Source organism: Bos javanicus, chromosome 7 (assembly GCF_032452875.1).
Source record: "Bos javanicus breed banteng chromosome 7, ARS-OSU_banteng_1.0, whole genome shotgun sequence".
In the NCBI taxonomy this organism is placed as follows: domain Eukaryota; kingdom Metazoa; phylum Chordata; class Mammalia; order Artiodactyla; family Bovidae; genus Bos; species Bos javanicus.
This window is the reverse complement of record NC_083874.1, coordinates 15487778-15507182: the sequence shown is the minus strand read 5'-3', so window position 1 is coordinate 15507182 and position 19405 is coordinate 15487778. Positions and strand designations below refer to the sequence as shown.

General features: G+C 54.5%; 1 protein-coding gene across 4 annotated transcripts; it reads left to right on the top strand.

Annotated features, from left to right (window-relative positions):
- Positions 1-301: 301 nt before the first annotated feature.
- Positions 302-19187, top strand: ELAVL3 (ELAV like RNA binding protein 3). 4 transcript variants are annotated; one of them, XM_061422248.1, is made up of 7 exons: positions 302-745; positions 7911-8127; positions 8511-8614; positions 12148-12301; positions 12453-12678; positions 13503-13541; positions 15550-19187. In XM_061422248.1, the coding sequence occupies exons 1-7, from the start codon at positions 737-739 to the stop codon at positions 15878-15880; spliced, it is 1080 nt and encodes a 359-aa protein (XP_061278232.1). In that variant the 5' UTR covers positions 302-736; the 3' UTR covers positions 15881-19187. The 4 variants fall into 4 exon arrangements, with proteins under 4 accessions (XP_061278232.1, XP_061278229.1, XP_061278230.1 ...); XM_061422245.1 differs by having other exon boundaries at positions 303-745; positions 15529-19187; XM_061422246.1 differs by having other exon boundaries at positions 305-745; positions 7908-8127.
- The last annotated feature ends 218 nt before the right edge of the window (positions 19188-19405 follow it).

The window sequence follows — 19405 nt, the reverse complement described above, 5'->3', positions numbered from 1 at the left end:
TCCGGGTACTGGACAGAGAGGAACGCTTTCTGTCTTCCAGGCCGAAAGCCCGCCCAAGAAGGGGCGCCAACGCAGGAAGTAAGATCCGTGAGGGCAAAAGGGCCCGAATCTGGCAATTGGAGCCCCCAAGGTTGTGTGTGCTTTCTGTGTGTGCGAAGTCCTGGCCAGCGCGCGCTCGCTTCCACCTGCCGCGCCGTCGGGCGCCGCGAGGAGGCGGGGCTCGGTTGCTGCAGCCAATAAGCGACGCCGGCGCTAGCAGCTGCTGCTATAAAGGGCTGGGGGCGGCGGCGGCGCGGCCCAGAGCGCGGAGCGCGCAGCGCGGGCCGGAGGGAGGGAGGGAGGGCGGGCGAGGGGAGAGGACTGAACACCGGGGACCGGACCGGCCGGGCCGAGGGGCGGCGGCGAAAGGCAGAACGCCGAGATCTCTGTCGGGAAGCGCAACCTCCCCGGGCCCCGCGGGGCCGCGCAGGGGGCGTTCTCAATCCCGCGCCCGCTCCCTCTTTCCATCCCCTGCTGCCCGCAGGCCACCCCGGGGCCCGGTTATCCGCGTTCGCGTACCCGGGCTCGGGCCCGTCCCCGGCCCTCGAGGGAGCCGCTGCCCTCACCGAGACCTCTGCAGCGGCCGCACCAGAGGCCGCCCCGGCAGGACCCCGGCTTGAGCATCGAGCGCCCCCCAAAGAGTGCACGACCCTCGGAGCCGCCCTCAACACGGACCGCGCCCGCCGGGCACACAAGAATGGTCACTGTAGGTATTCCCCTGTCGCTGAGAGGGAATCTAGTCGGAGAGGGTTTAGGCACAGGCTCCGAGGAGATGGGGGTGGGGGGGTAGGACCAGGCCTAGCTAGGCCTGGATGGGGGGGTAGGACCGAGCCTCGGGGCCTAAGTGTGGGCAGAGCCGCGCCCAGAGTGCTGGGGGCGCTTAGAGTTTGGCTTGAGAGGCCTTAGGGAATCGACCTGCGATTCGGGGGACAACCTACGGAGCCCTGGGGGCGGGATTGCCCCCCTTCAGCAGGCCTGATGGGGGAGGGGCCGCGGCGGCGGAGGATGCCTCCTCCATCCAGGCCCGGACTCAGCAGGCCTCCCGGGCAAACGCAGGGCCCCAATCACTGGTGCTGGGCCAGGACCAGGCGGCAAGGAGTCCCCGAGAGCCCCAGGGAAGGGGTGGCGTCGGATCGCGCGCCCTGGGCCTCGACCGCGCCCGGGAGCCGGGCATCTCGTCCTCGAGCCCGTCGACCTTGCGGCAAGCGGGGAGGGGAGAAGAGGGGGCGCGCCCGGAGGCCCCGCGGGCCCGCCGCCACCGCCGCCGCGTCCCTTTGTTTCTCGGTGCTTCTTCGCGGGCCGTAGCCTCGCGCGGGCGCTTCAGGCTGCTGGGAGGGGGAGGGGAGAGAGGGCCCGCGGGGGGGTTAGTGCTCCGCCGCTCCTGAGCCCCCGCCTCCGGAGGATGGGGAAAGGAGCTCAGGCAGACCCCCTAGGCCAGGTCAAGACGCCCCACCCTGCCAGAGCTCAGGGCCGCGGGGTGACCTTGAACGCGCCCGCCGGCCCGCCCGCCGGCGCCCGTCGCCCAGCGCCGGTGCTTTCAGCAGCCGCCGAGCTGGTCAGCTCCCGAGCGCCCAGCCACGCCCGGCCACGCCCTTTCTTACCACGCCCCTGCCCCGCCCATCTAGACCCCGCCCCCGGGGCCCCAGGGGCCCGGCCTCGCCCGAGCCCTCGGATTTCCACTCCACTCCGCAGCCCGGGCGTATCCCGGGGGCGGGGCTGGCCAATTTTAGCCCCACCCCGGCTCCACCCCCGCCCCCGCCGCGCGACTCTACTCCCCGCGCCGCCGAGCGTCCTTTGTCTGGTCCCAGCGCCCGGGCCTCCTTCTTTCGCTCTTTCTGTCTGTCAGGTCTCTGCGTGTGTGTCTCTGTACCCTGTATCTCTTTCCGGACCTCTTTTTCGAGTAGTAGAGAGCATAATGGGTGGGGGTATGTTCAGCACTCCCTCCATACCTGGGCCTCTCCCCTTCCAGACCTTGAGTCCCACCCACCTGGCTCTGAGAAAGGAGGCCTGAGAGAGGCCACCCTTTCCTGCTGTGTGATCTCAGGCCAGCTCCTTTCCCTCACTGTCTCATGCACCTCACCCAGGTCTAGGAACGTGAGTGAGGCCTCCTGAGGACCCTCAGCACCCCCAGAACAGCCCAGCATACATTGCTCTGATCTCTGCCCCCATTTGAAAAAGGGAAGCTGAAGCACAAAGGGGAGAACGTGTGGTCAGAGGTCACACAAGGGCCTTGGAGCCCTCGGAGTCCTGGAAAGTACTCTAATGGAAAGTACTCAGGCAGAGACCCACCACTGAGACAGGCTGGGAGGAAGTCAGAGGATGAGTTGAGACAGTGATGGCCCTGCATGAAGGGAGAAGGACCCAGAAGTGGGAGGCTCACTTAGCACCACGTGGTGGTCCAGCCTTACCATGCATAGCCACTCAATGCCCTATTGTCGTGGGTGCCCAAGCATCTGTCACTGTGACTAGGACCGGGGCACAGCTGGAGGCCAAGGGGTCTGACACAGCAAAATGATCTCAGGTGTGTTCACTGCAAAAATCCATATGTCAGATGTTTGTATGATAGTACAAAAGAGTTGAAGGAAGAGAGAGACGGAAGGGGAGACAGAGAAGGGTGCAGAGGGGAAAGAAGGACGGAGGGGAGAGACTCGGACAGAGAAGAGAAACAGGAAAAGTGTAGCAGAAAGAGGGAAAGACCCAGAGGAAGAGCCAGAGAGAGTGTGGGCGGGAGGGTGGGGGGAGTTTCCCACTTGCTCCGTCTTTAATCTGCCTTCCTCCCCTCTGACTTCACCTCTCCATCCTTGTCCTGGGACAGCCCTCAGCCCTCGAAGGTCTCTGTGATTCCTGTGTCATCCTGGGCCATGCATTTGCTGTGGGCTGAAGCCCGAGAGGGTGTGGCCTCCACCAATCCGATCCCCATTAGCAGCTCAGCCGGCTCAGCCTCGGAGGAAATGCGACACTGATCCCTTTAAGCTCTGGCACAGATGCGAGGGAGATGGGGTGGGGGAAGGTTGAGATTAGCAGGCTGGGCTTCAAGATCCCTAGTGGGAACCCCCCAATCTCCTCTTAACCCCATCCAAGTTGAGGATAGCATTCAGAGAGGTGGAGAACCAGTAACCTTGTAGGCTCTAGGGTCATCAGATCAAGGAATCAAACCCAAAAACCATCCCTGCCACTTCCTTGTCATCCTGGGCAAGTCACAGGTTCCTTTCACCTAAATTTCTCCATTTGAGAAATGGAGATAATCTCCAGCTTTCAGCATGATTGTGGAAAAACAGTGAAAATTATACATGTTCGGTGCATATAGTAGGGCTTCCAAAGCTAGAATCTGATGTGCCTTGCGTACTATGTCCTGCTTTTTGGGGCTTGCATAGACATCATTAACTGATCACAGAATAATAACTTGCTGAACCCAGACATAAATTCAGACTCCAGCTCTCCATACATGGGGGACCTCTGTGGCATATTTTTAGTGGTTGGACAAAGGCCCAGGGAGGCAGCATGAGTGTCAAAGGACACACAGTGAGGAGGGTGGAAGCAGCAGCTTGGTGGCAGCTAGTAAATAACTTGTTGAGTTGAATGAGTAGACTCGGCCAACAGAGTAGGTTTAAATGTAGTGATCCCCAGGGCTTGGGGTTGAGTGGGTGCTCGGCTTTGCTTTGTTATTGTTATTATTTTTATTATTGGCCATTTCACCAAGAGAGTGGGCTCTTGGGTCTAAACCCTGGATTTGAATTCTTGGTCCACTTTTTGTGTGCTACCCAACCTTGTTTCAACCCCTTCTCCTTCAATGAGACTCAGCTTTCTCATCTGTCATCTGTTAAATGATGAAAAGAGCTCCATAATATTCAATGTTGGGAGAACTGCCTGGGAATTTTCACATAGAGAATTTTGTCTGGCACATAGCAGGCCCTCAACTCATGGCTATGTTATTAGTAAAGTGTTGTTTTAAGACCAGGATGCTGATGTGTGGAGTGTACGTTATTGCTTTCTTTCAGGAGCCTGCTGCAGACATTGCTAATCAACCAAGTCTGTATTCCTGGTGAGACTGGATGTGGCTTCAGAATAATCCTCCAGGGAATTCCCCAGTGGTCCGGAGGTTAGGATTCCATGCTCTCTCTGCCGAGGGCCCAGGTTTAATCCCCCATCAGGGAACTAACATCCCATAAGCTTCATGATGCAGCCAAAAATGGAAAAAAATAAAGAATAATTCTCCAGGCAGATCTCCCAGATAGCCACTCCCAGCCAATTGGAGCTGCAGGGGAGTTGACCCTCTGAGCCATCCTTTAAATAAGAATAAATGACAAGGAAGCAGAAGCCCAAAGAAGAGCCAAGATTGTCCCTGAGGACATACAGCCATATGGTGGCAGAGCTGCCCCCAGTGTGCTGGCCAGTCATTAGAAACAGCTCTGAAGTCCAACATATCCAGGTTTGAAATCAAGTTCTCCATTTATATCATGCAGTGTCTCTGAGTTCTTTCCCGGGTACCGGACACGGGAGGTGTCAGTGGAGCGGGATGATTATTAATAGCAGGACTGGTGGACAGGACAAGCCTGCTTCCACTTCCCATGACTGTGTATACGGCAGACATAGCCAACCGATCCCAGGATGCTTTCCAGCTGCACCCACAATCAGTTTTAGATTGTTCTCTGGTCACTATACTGGTAATTTGTTGGAGTTTTCAAGAAAATGGAGCAGAGGCCCAGAAGTGTGAAGCAGCATACCTAAGGACACAGCTGGAAAATGAGAGAGCCAGCACTAGGCTTCGTTGGCAGTAGAAGTCAGAACTATAGACTTCTCATCATTAAAGCTCATGTGCAAATCCCTGTTTCACCATTTAGGGACTGCATGATCTTGGTAATTTTTTAAACATCTTTGAACCTCACTCTCCTCATCTGTTGTCTTAGTCAGCTCAGGCTGACTAAAATACCATTAACTGGGTGGCTTAAACAACAGACATTTATTTCTCATAGTTCTGGAGGCTGAGAAGTCCAAGATCAAGGTGTGGGCTGATTTGGTTTTGTGGTGAGGGCCAGCTTCCTGGTTTGCAGATGGTTATATTATCACTGTCTTCATATGGTGGAGAGAGATCATCTGGCCCTTTTTATAAGGCTCCATCCTCATGACCTAATTACCTCCCAAATGCCCCGCCTCCAAATACCATCTCATCGGAGATAAGGGTTTCACATATGAATTTGGAGGGACACAAGCATTTAGTCCATATGCATGCATACTAAGTCGTTTCATTCGTGTCCAGCTCTTTGCAACTCTATGGACCGTAACCCGTCAGGCTCCTCTGTCTGTGGGATTTTCCAGGCAAGAATACTGAAGAGGGTCACCATGCCCTCCTTCAAGGGATCTTCCCAACCCAGGGATCAAACCACCATCTCTTAGTCTCCTGTATTGGCAGGCAGGTTCTTTACCACTAGTGCCCTCTGGAAAGCCCATTTAGTCCAGAGTCTCTCTCTCTCTCTTTTATTTTTTTCTGTAGCATCTCTTAAACAGGCTTCCCAGGTGGCTCAGGGGTAAAGAACCTGCCTGCCGATGCAGGAGACGCAGGTTCAATCCCTGAGCCAGGAAAATCCCCTGGAAAAGGAAATAGAAACCCACTCCAGTTTTCTTTCCTGGAAAATCCCACGAATGGAGGAGCCTGGTAGGCTACAGTCCATGGGGTTCAAAAGAGTCAGATAAGACTTAGCACCTAAACAACATTTCTTAAGCTGAGGAAATAAAACCCTCTTCTTTTCAGAGTTGTGAATAAGGAAAAAAGAAAAATTGCCTGTAGAGGGCCTTGCTCTGTGCCTAGTACACAATATGCCCAAAATCTGGGGACAACTATGGTATGATATTTTGGGGCAGGGATGACTGAGATGATGTGAACCTGCTGGCTCTTTCTATCACCGCAATAGACATTGCTAATCAATCACACAATGGTCTTTCCTCCTGAAACTGAATATGGCTTTAAATCCTTCTTAATTCATCCCTCTAGGAAGACTCTACCAATCTATTCAGGTTTCTAGGTGAGGGAAACCTATTCACTAGCTGTGCTATAGGAGAAAAACCTAAAGAAATGCTGGCTACTTTCCTTTCTCATGCCCATGACAGACAATACCAACCAACCGCAGCACTGTTTCCTTCTGAGCCCAGATGTGGCTTTCAAATTCTTCTTTCTCTACATGACTCTTAAGATAGCCAAGGCTAATTATTTGAATTTTCAGCAAAGTGAGTCAGAGGACCCCAAGAGAATAAGGAGTATATCCAAGCACACAAAACAAGGAGTTAGAGCTGGTACCTGACTGACTGACTGACTGACTCTCATAGAGAATGGTAGAGAGTGGTCTTCAGGTGTAGACAGGTCTGCATTTGCATTCCAAATGCCACCACTGATATGCTGTGTGACTTTAATACGTTCTTTAACATCTCTGAGCCTCATATTCTTTGTCATAGCATAATTAACTTCTACTGAGCTGTTGCATGGATCAAAAAACATAGTGTCTGACTCCTTGTGACCCCATGGACTGTAGCCCGCCAGGTTCCTCTGTCCGTGGGAGTCTCCAGGAAGAATACTGGAGTGGGTAGTATTCTCCCCACAGTGCTGGGATTGGTTGGTATTGTCTGTCATGGGCATGAGAAGGGAAAGTAGCCAGCATTTCCTTAGGTCTTCTCCTATGGCACAGTTGGTGAATAGGGTGCCCTCACCTAGAAACCCAAATAGATTGGTAGAGTCTTCATTATATATGGATGGACTTTTTCCAGGTAAAAGATCCCCTTCTCCGGGGGATCTTCCCAACCCAGGAGTTGAACCAGGGTTTCCTGCATTGCAGGCAGATTCTTTACCATCTGAGCCACCAGGGAAGCCCGTTCTTGAACATAGATGTTAAAAATCCCAAACAAACAACCATCAAAAAATGTGGCAAATCAAATCAAACAATGTATATAAACAAAACTGCAACATGACCAAGTTTAGTTTAGCTTAGGAAAGTTGACTTAATATTAGAAAATCAATTAGTGCAGTTCATGATAGTAATATAGTAAAGCAAAAAAAATTATTTCAATAGATGTAGAAAAAGATAGTCAATAAAATTCAATATCCATTCCTTTAAAAAATATCTTGTTAGGATATTAGGAATAAAATTAAACATTCTTAACTTGATAAAAGTCATCTACCAAAAAACCTATAGTAAAGATCATATTTAGCTGTGAAATATTTAAAGCATTTCCTTTAATGTTTCAAGAATAAAAAGCCACTAGCAAAGAGTCGGAACGACTGAGCGACTGAACTGAACTGATCACAAGGTAGCCCCTGCAATAAGACAAGAAAAATAAATAATAGGTATAGATTGGCGATAAAGAAGAATATCATTATTTGCAGATGTTATTATGTTATACAGAAAAAATCCAAAATGGCTCAGTGGAAAAACAGGTGGGGAGGTGTAAACACCTAGTGGGAAAATTATGCATAAAGCAAAAGAAATATTAACATATTTGGATAGGACTTGCCTTTGGTGGGAAGAGCAAAGTACAAGGTCAGGAATGGGATTATGAGGGTTTCATAGTGAATTTAAAAGGTTGCAATTTTAATTCTGAATACAAAAGTATTCATTTCATTATTCTAAAAGTGTAGATTGGTTTTAGACAAATGGGCAAGCATATGTGCAAAAGGGCATATATGGCATTTATATACGGACTTTTTCCAGGTAAAATCACACACAAAATGCTTTGCCCAGTGCTCAAGGAGTGGGAGGGGCTGTAAGAATAATACCTTATCCCCTCTGAATGTTCAAGCCTATGTCAGACATGACACATCTGTCACCACAAACCCTGGTGTGGGGACTGGGCCATGAGTGGGTGTGGCCTGTTGTCTCCAGCAGATACTCGGCGCCATGGAGTCTCAGGTGGCAGGGGGCCCGGCCGGCCCGGCCCTGCCCAACGGGCCACTCCTTGGTACAAACGGAGCCACTGATGACAGCAAGACAAACCTCATTGTCAACTACTTGCCCCAGAATATGACCCAGGATGAGTTCAAGAGCCTCTTCGGCAGCATTGGTGACATCGAGTCCTGCAAGTTGGTTCGGGACAAGATCACAGGTGTGGCTTCTGGCGGGTAGGGGTAGGGGATGGAGGTGGCAGCCTCAGAAGTACATGTGTGATGTGGAGCCGGAAGTGACCCCGGGTGGGAGGTGAGGAGAGCAGGTGGGACCCTCGTGGGGCCTGAGGTATGATGGGGAGCCAGGTGTGAGCCCAGGTAGGAGCAGGTGGGACCTTGGTGGAATGTGAGGTGTGATGGGGAGACAGATGCAACCCTAGGTGGGATACTGGAGGGGTCTGAGGTGTCCTGGGGGTAGGGTGGTACACTGGGGGAATAAATAAGGGTGGAATCCTGGTTCTCATAACTGTGATGGGGGTGGTCAGCCTCTCAGGCCTGGGTCTGGGAGGACCCTGGCAGGTCATCGTCCTGGTCCTGCCTGCAGGGCAGAGCCTCGGCTACGGATTTGTGAACTACTCTGACCCCAACGATGCAGACAAAGCCATCAACACCCTCAACGGCCTCAAACTGCAGACGAAGACCATCAAGGTCAGCGCCCTGGTTCCTGTGACTCCCCATCTTGGCTGTGCCCATTTCCTCTTTATTACCACCCACCTGAACTGACCCTTCCACTGCCACCCAACCCCCCTGGCCATACCCTCCCCACATGTCCATTCCCCCTACGGCCACCCATCCTCCCCCATGGCTCATCCCCTAAGGGGTTCAAATCATTCCCCAAAGGCTTTCTGTCTGGGGCCCCAGAGCCAATGACTCTGGCTCTCTGAATCTCAGTTTCCTCACCTGTTGATGGGGAGATGATCAACCCCACATTCTCTGGCAACTCAAGGAGTCAGCCAGGCCCTGGAGGTACCCACCCCCTCAGCTGTAGGAGTGACCAGGGTCTGGTGTGCAGCCCCCTCACTGCCTTTGTCATGGAAATGGGGGAGAGGGGGGCCCATCTGCCATCTGGAGCCTAACTAGGGTCTGGGAGGGTGGGATTAGGGGTGGGCCCTTCCCCCACCTTTGTGCAATGCCCCTCCCCCCCATGACCTCCCCTCTCAGCAGCTGCAGCTGGGACCCTGCGAGCCCAGGTTCCCTGGGAAGGTGGGGGGGAAATCACCATGGAAACCCCCTCTCCGGGTTTGCCTGGGGGTGTTTGGGCTCCACCCCACAAATCTGCTTCTGAATCCTGGGGGAGGGTAGGCTGGGGAGGATGCCCATCTGGCCCCCAGTTTGGCATAAAAACAGAGGTGCTGGAATCTCTTCCTCTCCCTGATGTGGAGGCTGACAAGGGTCTGATGGGTCCCTCTGTGGCCAAGTGGACCCAGAAGCCCCCAGGCTGTGAGGATGGACCCTAGTGATGAACTGTATGACCCTGAGGGCTACTGTATGCGGGTGATGTGGCATGCGTGTGTAGTGCGTGGCACCCTAGGCTGTAAGACATGGTGTCTGTGGGACCCCGTGGCTAGGTCAGTGGCTGTCATCCTGCGGGCCTGGCTCTTATAGACTCAGGTTGTGTTACTCTCTGTCTCTGAGGACATGGGGTTTTCTTGGTAGGTGCTTTGTGACACACTACAACTCCGGCTGTGACCTGGTGGGGCTGCATGGGTGTGTCTTGCTGTGACAGGGTGTTTGTGTGTTATGGTGAAATTGTGTGGGTGTGTCTAGCTGTGCCCCATTCGGGGTGGGATGTGTGTGACACCGAGGGCTTGTGCAGTGGTGTGACAGGTGTGTGGTTGGTTCTATGATTCTTACTGTAATTACCCTGGAGTTCCATGAATGTGGCAATGGCCTTGTGTCCCCCTCCTGGTGGTGTAGTCACCGGAGCTGTGCAGTGGGAATCCTAGTGTGGCCCCGTGTGTGTGTGTGCCTGGGTGGCTGTGGTGTTTGGCTGGTCCTAACTAGGTGTTCCAGCAGGTTGTGCCCCAAATATTTCCAGCCATCCATTGTGTGCCAAGCCCTATCCTGGTCAAGGGGTGTAGGAGGAGCCCATACCCAGGTGAAGGACCTGGGTCAGCCCACGTCATGGAAGGATGGGAAAGGACCCTGAATGCCGACTCTGCCTTGGATGACCCTGACCCCAAAACCCACCTAGGAGTTCAGCGTCCCTTCCCCCGTCCCCCAGCTCCAATCCATCAACAAGTCGTCATCCCTAAAAAAGGCACAGCCCCTAGGGTGGGGAAGAGTGGAAGCCATCAAATACATTGCCATGAGTTTTCATTGTTATTACTGAAATATAGCAGCTGTGATGTTTGTCTTTTAGTTTTCTGGAGGGCCCCGGGTGCGCACAATTGCATCAATTAGAATCTCCCTGCCCCCACTCCAGAAGCAATATACCCTTGGCCCAATTTATTCATTTTGTTCATTTTTTTTTTGTTTTGGTTTTGTTTGTTTTTTTTTTTCATTTTGTTCATTTTTTAATTAGTGACTTCTAGTGAAGTAATATGCCCTTGCAACTCACCTCCCTAAACAAAAGCTGGACCCTTGACAATGACCTCCTCTACCCAGAGGTTAATTTAGAAGAAACAGAAAGATAGACATCAGCAGAAGTAAGGGAGGAAGGAGCTTATCCTCCCACCCCCTGCCCCCGATAGCTCTAGCTCACCCTGTTAGCGTTTGGGGGTGGGCCCTCTAGACCATGTTTCCAGGACATTGATAAACACACAATGAGATGGGGTCACACAATAGTCGCTGCTCTGTAAATGGACTTTTCTTTCCCCCACTTTACAATACTCACCACTGTTTCGGGGAAATAAATATACACATCCACCATTTTTCAAACAGTTGCAGAGAGTTTCATTGTTGGGCTGGACCACAATTAATGAATCGAAGGGTCATAGGGAAATGTGTCTTATTTCATAACTGAGAGAAGGGCTTTGAGAGAGGAATGGGGCTAAGGGTGGAGGACCAAATGTGGATGGGAAAGGACCAGGAGGATATTTCACAAGAGGCATGGAGGAGAAGAAAGGCGAGGAAGAGAGTTGGAAGCCCAGGGGACAGCAAGCGCAAAGGCCCTGAGGGTGGAGCAAACCTAGTGTTTGGGGAACATGGAGGGAGGCCTGTGTGCCTGGAATAGAGATGTTGAGGGGGACAGTGGGCTGAAATGAGCGTGGGGGGTGGTGATGGGTCAGGTCATGCAAGGCCCTGTGGGCCATGAGAAGCACTTGAACTCTGAGAAGGTGGGAGACACAGAGGAGTCTAAGCAGAGGGATGTGACCTGGTTCAGATGCTCACAGGTGCCCCCTGGCTGCTGTGGGAGGAACAGCCTGTGGGGGGGTGTGGAGTGGAGCAGGGAACCAGGGTGGAGCCTGCTACACTGGTCTGGATGAGCAATGGGAGGAAAATGGGGAGAAGTAGGTGGATTCTGGATAAGGAGGAAGGTGGAGCCGATAGGATGATGGTGTTTAGACGTGGGTGTGATAGACACGTCGAGGACAACCCAAGGCTGGGGACCTGAGCGCCTGGAACGACAGAACTGTCATTACTGAGTGGAGGCAAGTTGGGGTTGCTGAGTGTGACTCCTCCACCATGAAGCCTCCTCACAGGACACCTGGAGGCAGGTATCACGCAGGTGTGCAGTTCAGGGGCCAGTCCCAGTGCTGGCTCAGACATTCTGGAGCTGTCAGGATTGAGCTGTGGGCTAAAGATCTGAGTGACCCTGAGGGTGCCCAGTGTAGTAGGGAAGAGACCGGCCAGCACCCCAGGTTCACTTTCCAAAGAAGTCAGACGTGTCGATGCTGCTGGAATGTCCAGCCTGAGAGCATGAGCTAGAGACGCAAAGGTCTCCAAAGTCCCCAGGGAGACACGTGCCCCCCCCACTCCCCCCCGCAGAGGCGCAGGTATTTGTCATCGCTCTACGCAGGCCGAGCCACGTTCATTATCTTGGTCACAGCCACGTCCCCTCTGACCACTCCCCGGTTGACTCCTGCCCACTGCCCATGGTGACTGACCACTCACGGTATTTGTTGAGTAAACGGATGAGGGATGTCTGTCGCGCAGTGGCAGTTTGGGTGTTGCCTCACTTTCCCCATCTGTGATATGGGTCTTGCCCTCAGCCCTGTCTGCCTGACCCCCTCCCCCAGGTATCCTATGCCAGACCCAGCTCTGCCTCTATCCGAGATGCGAACCTGTACGTCAGCGGGCTCCCCAAGACCATGAGCCAGAAAGAGATGGAGCAGCTCTTCTCCCAGTACGGCCGCATCATCACTTCTCGCATCCTGGTGGACCAGGTCACAGGTGAGGCTGCCGGGGAGGGCTCACCTGGCAGGGGCACGCAGGACAGAGACACCCAGGTGGGACGAGAGTGGAGAAACAAACAGCAGGGAGGAGGGGGCGGGGTCACACAGGAGGGGGCGGGTCCCCATGAAGCCCTCGCGCCCCACTGCAGGTGTCTCTCGGGGTGTGGGGTTCATCCGCTTTGACAAGAGGATCGAAGCCGAGGAGGCCATCAAAGGACTGAACGGGCAGAAGCCGCTGGGTGCGGCCGAGCCCATCACGGTCAAGTTTGCCAACAACCCAAGTCAGAAGACGGGCCAGGCGCTGCTCACCCAGCTCTACCAGTCCTCCGCCCGGCGCTACGCAGGCCCCCTGCACCACCAGACACAGCGCTTTCGGTGAGCCCCTGCCGCTCCCTGCCCCTAGATACCCCAGACCCCCAGAACCGGGTGCCCGAGGCTTGCAGGTGCCCTCCTTGAACCCCGTTCCTGCACAGTGGAGAGACTCCAGGACGATGCCCACACTCTGGGGCTGCTGAGGGCAGAAAAGAGGAAATGTGGGGGCCTGTCCTGTGTTGAGGCCAGGCCCTTGTACACAGCAGGCACTCAATGTCCACAGGCCACTGTGAGTATTATTATTGGCGTCAAGAGTTCTAGAACTACCCGATCGGGTCAGCCCCGGCTGCCCCCTCCCTTGGGCACGTGGCTCCAGCTGCTGGTTCCACAGGTGCAAGCCACAGAGTGCTCCCTGGGGGGCAGGCACCCTTGCTTTTTCTGCTCAGTGATGCCATGAGATCAGAGCCCATCTTGTCCCTTGAGGGACGAAGGGTCCCCAGGGACCCTGAGGCTCAGAGAGGCCGTGTCACTTGCCTGACCCAGGCACTTTGGAGAAGAGACTTGAAACTTCCCTTCTAGGGACCCAAGAGCTGGAGTTGGGGGCAGGTGGGGGGGTGGCATGGGAGAGCAAGATGGGGTGTCCAGTGTGGGAGGGCGAGGATGCCAGTGAAGAGTGGGTAGCAGGACTGGCATGAGGCGGTGCCCGAGTGAGTGACCGCGGTTCCGTGCCAGGCGGTGTCCAGCCGGGCGGGGAGCAGGCGGGAGGGGGCAGGGCCAGCAGCACTGCTGGCCTGCTGGCTGGGGGCGGGGAGGGCAGGCTGGCTGCAGTGTCACAGCCAGGGGGTGTGCCCAGAAGCCACCAGTGACCACCACTTCTGCCTCCACAGGCTGGACAACTTGCTCAACATGGCCTATGGAGTCAAGAGGTAAGAGTGCCCCTGCCCTGCTGCCCCCAGCCCCTCCGTATTCCCTCCTGGGACCTTTGCCCTGATGGAGCCCTCCCCCACCTCACCCCCAGGACTGCCCATGTATGGGCATAGTGTGACCATCAAGAGATCTGGGGAATACTGAGTCTGCTAAGTGCCTAGAAAGGGCTACTGTGAAATTTGGACCCAGACGGCCTATCTGTGGCCTTCTCCATTCCACTGAAAGGCAGGCAGGGTTGCCTGGGTCACAGCTGTGCCCCCACTGGCCACTGTTGGTCATCTTTGCTGAGGGTCACAGGATGCCCCCTTTCCGCCTCTTAGCTGGCAAGGAACCTTGAGGCCCCTGCTATACTGTACACATCCTGATCCTCTGAAGGTCCCTGTGTCTATACCATCAAGAGCTACTGAGCACATGCTGAGTGCCAGGAGCATGGCTTGGGGTTGGGAACCCAGCGTGGCCCAGTCAGACTTGCCCCTGGTGGCCCTGGTGGAAATGGAATGACACTGAGCTTGATGCTTGGCACACAGTGTGGGCTCGCTCAGTAAAAGGCAGCAGCTCTTATGATTATTGTTAATATTATTACTTATCTCAGTCCTTTGGGGAAGGAGACAGATGAACAGTGATCTGGGAGGTAGGGTAGGAGACAGGTTGATGGACATCCAATGGAGACATCACTCGGGGCCAGAAGAGAATCAGGGTTCCTGGCAGCAGAGATGGCTTTGCAAAGTCCAGGAGGAGAGAGTGAGCCCAGCAATCATATAAACAGCTTAAGGCCCTTGGTGTCCTGGGTCCTGAGGTGTAGAGGAGCCTCAGGAAGGCAGGGAGCCAGCGCGGAATGTGGTGAAGCCAGTTCTGCCCCTTCCTCTGTTCTTTGACTCCACACACCTCTCCCGAGGGCCGACTGGTGCTGAGAGCTGTTCTGGGCCTGGGAGCCGGAACCGAACCTTGCAGGGAAGATGGAGCTGAGAATAAATATCCGATTTAAATAGGAAAAGGCCTGGGGGCTTCCCTGGTGGTCCAGTGGTTAAGACTCTGAGCTTCCACTGCAGAGGGAGCAGGTTCAATCCCTGGTCGGGGAACTAAAATCCTGCGTGCCTCAAGGTGCAGCCAAAAAAACCCCCGAAAACATACACATGTACACGTGTGCCTGCCAAGTCACTTCAGTTGTGTCTGATTCTTAGCGACCCCATGGCCTGTAGTCAGCCAGGCTCCTCTGCCCGTGGGATTCTCCAGGCTAGAATACTGGAGTGGGTTGCCATGCCCTCCTCCAGGGGATCTTCCCGACTCAGGGATCGAACCCAGGTCTCTTATGTCCCCTGCATTGGCAGGTGGGTTTTTTACTACTAGCAGTACCTGGGAAGCCCACATATGTACATACATATGTACATAAGTAGGAAAAAGCTGAAGAGGGCCAGAGAGAGGAGGTGACCACGGAGCTGAGACCTGAATAACCAGAAGGGGACACTTAAAGGCCACACTCGCACCCTGGTTCCAGCACTGCCCTTCCGGGTGGGCCTCCTCCTGGCAGGATGGCCAGTGTGGCAAAAGAGGCGGCATTGCCAAGGGTGAGGTCAGGGTGGTGTCTGAGTGGCTGGTGAGGACAGGAATTGGGTGGGAAGAAATGCCAAGGGGAGAGTGGTTGCCAGGTGAGGGGAAGGGGTCAGGGATCAACAGGGCTGAGGATCAGGTGGGGTCCAAGGTCATGGGCTCAGGAGGTGGGTTGGGACTCAGGGAAGGATGGTGGGTGAGGACCTAACATTCAGAGAGGGTCAGAGGTCAGGACAGGGCTTCAGGTCAGGGTGGAGATGGGGGCTGGTGTCTCAGAGTGGCTCAGAGTGTGAGGTTTAAGGTGGATGGGGTCTCAGATGGAGGTCACAGGGCCAATGCAGGGTCACACAGTCCCAAGGTCACTGCACAGTCAGAGGTCAAGAGGGGTCAGGGGGCATGCCGGGGGTCAGGGCAGAGCCCGCGTGACCCCCAAAGTAGTCCCCTGTCGCTCATCGCCAGGTTCTCACCCATCGCCATCGATGGCATGAGCGGCCTTGCGGGCGTGGGCCTTTCGGGGGGTGCAGCGGGCGCCGGCTGGTGCATCTTCGTGTACAACCTGTCTCCGGAAGCGGACGAGAGCGTTCTGTGGCAGCTGTTCGGGCCCTTCGGGGCGGTCACCAACGTCAAGGTCATCCGTGACTTCACCACCAACAAGTGCAAGGGCTTCGGCTTCGTCACCATGACCAACTACGACGAGGCGGCCATGGCCATCGCCAGCCTCAATGGCTACCGCCTGGGCGAGCGCGTGCTGCAGGTGTCCTTCAAGACCAGCAAACAGCACAAGGCCTGAGGCGCCGCCGCCCTCCCCACCCTCCCCGGGCAGCAGAGACAGAGAGAGAGAGAAAGAGAGAGAGAGAGAGAGAGACAGGGGGCCCGAGAGAGACAGCGCAGGCAGACCACGGACGGCACGAGGGCCCTGCGTCCCTGCAGAAGCCACAGGGTGAGCACTTGGTGGGAGGGTCTGCAGGGCATGGGGGGTGCCGGGGGGGCCCCCTCCCCCATCCTAATGCCCCTACCCCCTAGGCTGGGCTGTTCACTCTCTCGTCTTGGTTTCGTTCATGGTGAAGGTTTTTGTTTCCTTTTTCGGCTAAAATGAAAGCAGAGATGTGCCCCTAGCCCACCCCTCAACCACCCTCCACGGATGGCTTGGGGTGGGGCGCATTGGGGGTGCCCTCCCAGGCCCCCTTGCCCAGGCCTCCCCAGTTACCTAGGTGAGCCTGAGACGGGGGGATCAGGTTTAAAAATCCCCAAAAAAGTGAAACATGAGAGGGGTGTGGTCAGCCCTGGCCCAGAGCCCCTTGGTGTGGAATGTGAGGAGCAGGGGGAGGGGCTGGAAACAGAGACAAAATGAAAAAAAAAAAAGGGGGGGTGGGAGGGGAAGAAAAACTCTATTTTTGTAAAAAGGGAAAAAAGACCTCGTGGAGAATTTTTACTGGGGATTCTTGAACTTGAAAAAAAAAAAACACAAAAAAAGACAAAAAAAAATATTTTGGCAGGTTATGTTTACCAACTGGGGCAGGGACAGGGAGCAGGGCTTAGGAGCTGAGGGTCCATGGGGCCACACCGAGAAACACAGCCACGCAAAGATACACAGGGGCAGGCACATGTACACACCCGCCAGGGACACACACAGCAGCACAGAGGGACCCAGAGACACGCCTCAGGAAAACTCCTTGGCCCAATAAACATGGAAGAGCAAAGTATGGGGCTACACACGCATGGCCATGGTGGACTCGGACGTGGGCAAATGTGGCCAAGGGAGGAAGTGACCGCAGGTGGGTGTGGCCAAGGGAGGAAGTGACCGCAGGTGGGTGTGGCCAAGGACAAATGTGCACACGTGAAGATGGGAACATTACCTCAGGTGCACGTGGCCATGTGGAGACAGATTCATTTGGACATAAATCTAGACACCCAAGCATGGAGACACATAGTCACAACACCCAGAGACACACAGACATGCCCACAGCATCGTTCAGGCCCAGGTTAGCGGTCACAGCCCAGACCCCAGCCCAGTCCACAGCCCACTTCCTCCCTTAGCAAGGACGGCTGGCCCCACCCCACCCGCTACACTCCAGCCCCACCGGCCCCGCCCCAGGCTCTCTGCAGAGATCTCTCCTGGCTCCTCAGTGGTCCCTGCTGCCCACGGTCACAGGCGTGCACACACAGCGTCCATGCATCCAGACACAGGATACCTCGTTACCCTTTTGGCATCATGGTGGGCTGGAGGCAGCCCCCCCCCACAACACTTGAGGCCAAAGGAACCCCCACCCCCGACCCTGGGGCTGAGCCTCCCTGGGCCAAAGGCCCTGGCCCTCAAGGCCAAGGGGGAGACTGGGCCCTGAGCCTCCCTGCTCCAGAGCCTCCCCCAGCAGCAAGCGCCCACCACTCTCCTGGACAGGCCCAGGGTGGATTGGCCCAGCGGCCCAGCCCCACCTTCTCTTCCCGTCCACTTGTCACCCCCTTTCAGTTTGTTGGGTTTTTCTGTCTTTCCAGATCAGTGAGGGCAGTGGACGCAGCCCCCATCCCAAGCCCCAGCCTCGGCTTCTGTCTGGGCTTTTCCATCCCCCTAGTTTTCATTCTTTGTTTAAAAAAAAAAAAAATCCAACAGAAGCCAAAGGCCGGAGCCCTCGGGAGCCCTCGCAGGCCCTCACCCCCACAGTGGGCCCAGTCAGAACCAAGAACGGCAAACCCTAGTTTCAGCCCCTCCTCCGGTGTCCCTGCGTTTGGTGTCTGGCCTTGGCCCCATCTGACTGCCCAGCTCTCTCTCCCCGACCCCTCCCGGTGTTGTTATTAAACGTCTGTGGAGCTTCTGCTGCAAGGAACAAAAAGAAAAAAAAATCAAAAAAGCGATAAAAAAACACAAACAGAAGAGGAAAAAAGCGACAAAAAAAAAAAAAAAAAGGAAGAGGAAAAAAACCACACACACAGAAGAGATTTAAAAAAAAAAGAAAAAAAAAAAAAAGACATAAACTGGCACCAGTTAACTTTCTTGTACTTTTTTGCCGAATTGAGCTTCTTGTAGTTTTAACTTATTGCTATGTTAACTATTTATCCTTGTTGCCCTGTAAGGACATTTGTGTATATTTCTGTTCCTTCATCCAGTTTGCAAGTTTAAAGGAACCACGATGTTCTCTTTGTTTCTTTAAGTTTTGCCGAGACGTGGTTATGCCTAATTTATTTATAAAAGGGGAAGTGGAATCATTAAAGTAATAATAATTATTAATAACAGTAATGGTAGCCGAGCGGCGCCCCGTGGGGGGGCCTGTGCTCTGCAGGGAGGTCCCTGCAGCCAGCGACGTCCGGGGTCTTTAATGGGATTATTTTTGCTCGTCTTGAGAATTTTTTCAGTCCTATTTAGCTGGTGAAACCCTAGCTTGTTCTTGATACACAAACCTATTTATTCTTGTGGTTTTTAAGTCCTCCCCAACCTCCCCACTCCCCTCCAGCAGGGCAGGCCCCCCAGCGGGTCCATCCCTCTCCCTCTGTTTTCTTGGGGCTTTCTCCCCTCTGCTGTCCGCCCGCAGCGACGCGTGTCCACACGTGGACAGCGTGGCGGAGGCATCTGTGAGCAATAAGGGCTGGGTTTGTTCCCCACCCTGGGGGAGGCCGGGCTCCAGAGAGGGGGCACCTCCCCACACCCCCCTCAACTGAGGCCCTGGGCCCCTGCCACCCCCAACTGGGAGGGGACTCCTTTTTCTAAAACACAGAACTCAGCCCAGCCAGCCAGGCCCCCTTCCTGGAGGCCAGCCCCTCACCCCAGGGGAGGTGGGGCCTGGGGTCTTCCGCATCCCTGCGTGGGGCAGGGGCAGGGCCCGTGGGGAAGGGGCTCAGCCCCTCCAGCCCTTCCTTCATCCTGTTATTTATTTGGATGGTTTCAAATCAAGACAGAGTCCATGTTGGAGGTGATAAAAGAACTGTTAAAAAAAAAAAAAAAAAAACAAAAAAAAAAACCCAAAACCCAACAAGAACACTTTGCGTTGAGTTTAGACACTATTTATTACCGGGATTACAGGCCTGGCCGCGGTAACAGACTTTTACATGGAATTGTTTAATTATTTGTACTTTTCATGCCAGAAAAATAAAAGTTCAGAATCTTATGGCCTCAGGTGTCTGTGCTTCCACACACCAGTTGGCCCTGCTGTGTGGCTGAGTGCACGCCACTGTCCCTCTCTGGGCCTAGCTCACATCTGGAGCCCCCTGGCTTCCCCACAGCACACATGTGATTGAGGGGGTGGGGTCTGAGACCAGCCCAGGAGGAAACCCAGAAGGAAGTGACCCAATAGCTGTCTGTTTACATGGTTCCAGGCTCTGCTGT

Coding starts and splice junctions, on each gene's coding strand:
- ELAVL3 (XM_061422244.1), top strand. Junction 8,615..12,147: donor TGCAGACGAAGACCATCAAG/GTCAGCGCCCTG, acceptor CCCCTCCCCCAG/GTATCCTATGCCAGACCCAG. Junction 12,679..13,502: donor CACCAGACACAGCGCTTTCG/GTGAGCCCCTGC, acceptor CTGCCTCCACAG/GCTGGACAACTTGCTCAACA.